Below are 6,263 nucleotides of genomic sequence, written 5' to 3'. Positions count from 1 at the left end.
TATAAACATAATATTTCACATAAAAATATTAGAAAATAAAAAAAACTTTATTCACGCACACGCACTACATTCAGCGTGCTTGGTAAGTCCTGCTCAAAAGAGCTTGCCATCTAAACCAGAGAAAGGTAAGGTGACTTGTTCTGGACAGTGACTCAGTCTGTAAATCATCGATATTATGCATAACTTCCAGGCCAGCCCTAAATTAAAAAAAACAATACTTGCTTTCTGTCAGTGAAAGCATTGTTAAATAACACAATTACTCCATTGCCAATTTTCTTATTTAGCCAGGGCCGAGTTCGGAAGTTGGAGCCCGACTTCCTTCCAGGCTCCTTCTCCTTGTTGAAGGAATGGACCAGCTGGTCATGATGGGTAGGGTCCCAGGGCTCAACAGCTCTGCCTTTCCAAACCACCCTCCCACTCAACAACTGTCTGCAGGGCTGTATGTAGGCCTGACAGTGTGCACAGCAATGTACATAAACATTTAAAAGAACAATGAGTCCCTGCCTAGAGTTCCCATTATTTAATTTTGATCCTAAAGCACATAGACATAAAGAGACTTTAGCAAAGGTAGCCCAATGTCACAGGGAATTGGGATTTAAGCCAGGTTCACTCACTTCAAGGACACTGACATTACCACTGAGCAGCTTGGTTTTGTGAATAAAGAACATCAACTCAGACTAAAGGCAAAGGAGCTTCCAACCTATCGTCATGTTTTTATTAAAAGCTGATGTCATCATCTTCCTTTGAACAGGAAGTTTGAAGTCAGAGTAAGATTTTCTCCATTTCATTTGTATTTAAGAATCAGCCTCTTTAAGAACCACCATGAGTCCATCTGGTACAAAAAGGGAGATGGTTGTAGAATCTCCTTATTTGGTAGAGTAGGACATGCCATTCCTAAGTGCTGACTTTTTGTTCATCACTTTCCTCAGAGCCTCTTTCATGTTTTTGTTCCTCAGACAGTAGATAATAGGGTTGAGCAGAGGCGTTACCACTGTATTGAAGATACCCAAGACCTTGTTGATGTCCACAGGGTAAGACACACTGGGCCTTACGTAGATAAATATGACAGTCCCATATAAAATAGTGACCACAGTGAAATGGGAAACACAGGTGGAGAAAGCCTTTTGCCTCCCTTTGTTGGAGGGGATCTTGGAGATGGTGGAAATAATGAGCGCATAGGACACAACAGTCAGAAGGAGGGAGGTCAGGATGATGCTGCAAGCAAAAAAAAAGGCCATTATCTCCTCCAGGAATGTCTCTCGACAGGACAATCTGAGCAGAGATGGGATGTCACAAAAGAAATGGTTAATGACAGCAGGTTTGCAGAACTGCAATCGGGATATCAGAACTACCAGGAAAAATACAGCAAGGAAGGCAACCAACCAGCAAGCTGAGGCTGCCTGTATACATACTTGACCATTCATGATGGACGTATAACGCAAGGGGTTGCAAATAGCCAAGTAACGGTCAATGGCCATCACTCCCAGAAGAAAGAACTCTGCTGAGCCCAAAGAGAAGTAGAAATACATCTGCGAGATGCAGCTGGGGAATGAAATGTGTTTCCACCCAGCCAAATTGGCCAGAAGTTTGGGGACAATGGATGATGTGTACCAAATCTCCAGGAAAGAGAGTTGGCTGAGGAAAAAGTACATGGGAGTGTGAAGTCTTGGGTCCACCCGGACCAAGCTAATAATGGCGACATTGGCCGTCACCGTCAGGATATAGATTGAAAAGAAGACTATGAACAGCAAGACCTGCAGCTCCGTTGAGACCGAGAAACCCACCAGGAGAAAATCGCTCACACTGCTCTGATTATCCATTGTTCCTGTGAAAATGATGGAGTTAAGGTGAGTGATAATCATATTTTCAGCATCCTACACAAAAGGAAGCACAAAAAGTACTTTTTAAATATATTTGAAGGCAATGTACAGTATGTCTCCATGTCTGTGCTGGAAATTAAGGAAGCATGCTACTTTGACTTTCTCTGTGTGACAGCTTAAAAGTGGAATGGAAGACAAATGAACGTTTCTACAGTTATCATTACCCATTAAAACTGGATAAACCAAGCAAGGAATAAGATACACATTGGTTATTATAAGATATGCAACTTCTATCACTGCTGCCATTGTTTTCCGTGCTGACCGTTCTCGCAGCTATGATCATGTTAAATGAAGATCGTATTTTTAAACATGAGCTCATTTTTTAATATGCAGTTTTTTTATTATTAATATTATTTATTTATAAAATGTTTTACCAGGACGTAATACATTGAGAGTTACCTCTCATTTTCAAGTATTTCCTGGGATATCATGATCTGTAGAAGTTTCATCTGATGACAGATGTCTGTTTCAAGTTGAATACATATGGTGCACATTTTTAGATATGCAGTAAAGTTCCAGCCCCCATTTGGTGGTTCAAAATGATAACGCAAACAAATTAATACTTCCTATTATCATATCGGGTGCATGTTGATTTCATAGGTTTGACAGACGTCCTATATATACGGGATTGCCCCTTATTTCATTGATGTGCGTCGTTGTCCCAGAAAGGTCTGTCAGGACACATAATTGTCCCGTTTTTTAGCGCCTTGACGTGAAATGCCTGAACTTAAAATTACTTTAATTAAATCAGTCTTAAAAATGTAATAGATTTCTAATTGTGTCAAAGTTAACTTTTCTGATTAAATGTCGCCTTACTAAATGAATAAAATAATAAAGTTAGGACACTGCCTGGTCATCTCATATTAACATGACCCCCACCCTTACAGGTGGTACTTTTTCTCCCACCACTACTTGTTAGTTCATTGCGCATCTTTCCCCGCCCGGCCAAGCGCAGAAATGATAAAAAACAGAGAATATAACAGTCAACTGGGAGATACCATTGAGCTCAATGCATTTGCAACTCAGTCATCAATCATTATGACGTCCCATTTCATGCTGGATTTTGCAATGTGGCGAACCTATGATTGCCCCAGCTACTTTTAAGAAGCATATTAAAACGACTATCTACATCAATGTAGTTTCAAGCAGACAGTGCAGGTGCTTGATACACACACTCACCTTATTTCCAGTCTCTGAAAAACAGAGAGTTTCCGTTTTCAAGAACCTGGTGATTGTGTCAGATTTGTGGTGTCCATTCCAGCTCTGATTCTGGCTCTGGGTGACCATTGACTACCCAGACGCACCCCAGTTGTGTTGTAGCTCTGTCCATTAGTGTAAAGCTGCAGTCTCACAAGAACTCTCTTCTATCTCCCAACGGAATGTCTGCTCTTCTCCTGGTTTTGCATATGATCTTGAATACAATACACTTCTATATTGGCACAATCCTCAGATCCACTGAATATTTGCACAAAGTTGCAAAACCCCGATTAGGCCTGTTTAGTGCACCAATTTGCAGGCTATAATGTATAAAACGTCTAGCTTTCTTAACACTTTTCTAAAGTTTGCTCTTCTTCCAAGCACTGTATGTTAAGAGATAATGGGGAAGGGCAGGGGGTTGCAGACCTGCCTGGGCTATGTGAATGTGCTCAATCACAAGTGATACTTTTATTTGCTGCACACTGTGCGGTGGAGGGTTTTTGTCACTTTTTTACCTCCTATAACGTATGTGTGGAAGGGAGCCTGAGAGACCTCTGTGTTTTCTAAAGCCCTGTACACTATAATTTAATTATCCATTGAAAAGTATCAAAAACACACAGAAAGCTACACTGCTCTGGGACCAATATGGACCATTAAAAAACACTTGAGCAGAATGAGCAATTTGCCCTGATTGTGGTTTGTGGCTACATACACAAAGGTACAAACAACAGCGAGTCTGTATCTAAACAAGCTGATTAATACTTTATATACCAAATCTTCATTTTCATTATTGTAGGGGTGACAAAATCTGCATAGACTATTGCTATTGTTTTATTACTTGAGTATGTATTTACGACTTCCCCAGTGATGTGCCCAATTTCTATGGCAGAGAACAAAATATGTGAATTCTTTTCATTTGTGTTTAACAGGTGCAAATTTCTCTACTTCTGCCACTTAGTACTTATTTTGGGCCTGTGTTACATGGTCTGTTCTTCAACAACTTCTGCTGATGCCTTTCCCTCTATGCACCGACTTCCTCTCACTAAACCTTTGCTTGCCTTTGAGTAAATGATAGGCTTCTAATAACTCTGTCCCTGTGATGTGTTGCTGGTTCTTTTATGGAGCAGGAGGCAGAGCAAATTCTACAAAGAGTAAAGCCAGAGAGTGTTTCCTGCAAGAGAAAGAGGGAGAAGCAATACAACCTTGTGTAAAATAACATGCTAAACAATGATATATGCAATACTGTGAAGTGTTTTCCCTATTGACCTTGGTGTTGGAGATTGGGGGTGTTGGAGATTGGGGGTGTTGGAGACTGGGGGTGTTGGAGATTGGGGGTGTTGGAGATTGGGGGTGTTGCAGATTGGGGGTGTTGGAGACTGGGGTGTTGGAGATTGGGGTGTTGGAGATTGAGGGTGTTGGAGACTGGGGTGTTGGAAATTGGGGGTGTTGGAGACTGGGAGTGTTGGAGACTGGGAGTGTTGGAGACTGGGGGTGTTGGTGTCTGGGGGTGTTGGTGTCTGGGGGTGTTGGTGTCTGGGGGTGTTGGTGATCATTGGTATTGGCATCTGAGCTTTGTTCAAATGGGAACGCTGGGACCACTGATTGAAGTGACTAGAATTAACCGGAGAGAGTGCCCTCATGTTACAGCGGTTTTTATTTAGATGTGCCCAAATTGCTGTCCCCACCAACATCATATACATCTATATCAAATATGTAATATATGATCTTTAAACCATGCAGGGACACAGAACTTTTTTCTTTGAACTTGTCAGAGTTGCTTTAATAATTTTCAAATAATTTCAACTCCACCGCCCGTCTCTCACCTTGAACAATCACATTGCTCAGATGCTTTAAAAGACATATTAGAGCTCTACCTGTTTTTTGGAGAACGTAATAACATGAAATCAGAAAGCAAAGCCAGCAACCCAGTTTCTAAAGCTTTATATTTTATATTTGTGCTTTAATAATAAAAAAAATAACATGAACACTTATTTAAAAAAAAAATAGAGTGAGAAGTATTGTATGTGAAAGGAACAGGTACTCCACCTCACATAGTGCCTTCACATGTCAAACACTTACTTTAATTCCTATTGCCTCAGACAAGCCAGCTTGTCTGTGAGCTTTTCTCTGATCTTACCTCTTTCCTTTATGGCTCCTCATGTGATACTTGGGTGGTCAGTTGAGATGCTCCATGAACTTCTTGGGTCCTCTCTACCCTCCTCCAACACTCTGAGGCAAGAGGAGCCTGTCTATCAGGTAGGGAGAAGTATATGTAGGAAGATTTTCCCACATGGGAAACATACCAGACGGACTCGTGGGACACCCATTGGTTTTACATCTCCAGAGTGTGCTTCAGGGATTAGTCTAGTAGTCTGAACTATGTATGGAATTAACCTAAATGAACTGTGCCAATGGGATGTATGGGACTGGATCAAGTGTTAACGTGGCAATGTGAAGTAGTAGTATAAAAATATTTGTACATGGTACCTACATGGGTTTATCTATTTATTTTATCATTTCCCAGCCACATTTTTATTCAGCACTGTGAGAAATAAAAATACGATGAAAAATGGTAAACCAAATAGCAAAAATATTTATTAAAACATGAAGAGCTTAAGAAATAAAACATTAAAGAGCTTCCTGTAGTTTAGATTTACTGAACAACTATTGTAATCTGGATGGTTATTATGGTGTTTTGGGGGAAATGAAAGCAGTTAATTTTTAGAGCAAGAAAACATTTAGAGCAATGTTTCTGAGAAATACATTTGGATTCTGCCATCAATAAAATTGGTTATTGAGATCAGTAAGAGCAGGAAGGAATGCAGCTTGTAGTGGAACGTGGACTTATGGGTGAAGAAGTTAAACAAATATTAAAAATGTTAAAATCTGTTTTTTTATATAACTGCTATAAACCTAGCTCAGGAAAGATAATCCAAGCAATACATGATTTAACAACAAGAATCGGGGCTGCTGACAGCATTGCCGGGACCCAAGACTAGAGTGTCCACCCGGGGTGCCCCTGTCAGTGACTCTGAGATTCCTCGTCCTCTCATTTTCTTACACTCCCTTCTTTCTTTCTCTTATACTCCTCCCTCTCTTTCTTCCCCTTCCTCTCTCAATCTGCAACCCTCACTCCCCCCTGTATTTCACCTCTCCACTCTCTCCCACCCTCCATTTCTACTCCAT

General features: G+C 40.7%; 1 protein-coding gene across 1 annotated transcript; it reads right to left on the bottom strand.

Moving 5' to 3' along the window:
- Positions 1-1,823, bottom strand: LOC142464509 (olfactory receptor 6M1-like). Its single transcript, XM_075567890.1, has one exon. It carries the CDS (start codon positions 1,818-1,820, stop codon positions 867-869), a length of 954 nt encoding a protein of 317 aa, XP_075424005.1. The 5' UTR covers positions 1,821-1,823; the 3' UTR covers positions 1-866.
- Between the last annotated feature and the right edge of the window lie 4,440 nt (positions 1,824-6,263).

Source organism: Ascaphus truei, chromosome 13 (genome assembly GCF_040206685.1).
Source record: "Ascaphus truei isolate aAscTru1 chromosome 13, aAscTru1.hap1, whole genome shotgun sequence".
NCBI lineage: Eukaryota > Metazoa > Chordata > Amphibia > Anura > Ascaphidae > Ascaphus > Ascaphus truei.
Note: the sequence above shows the minus strand (reverse complement) of the source record. Positions and strands in the feature narration are given on the sequence as shown.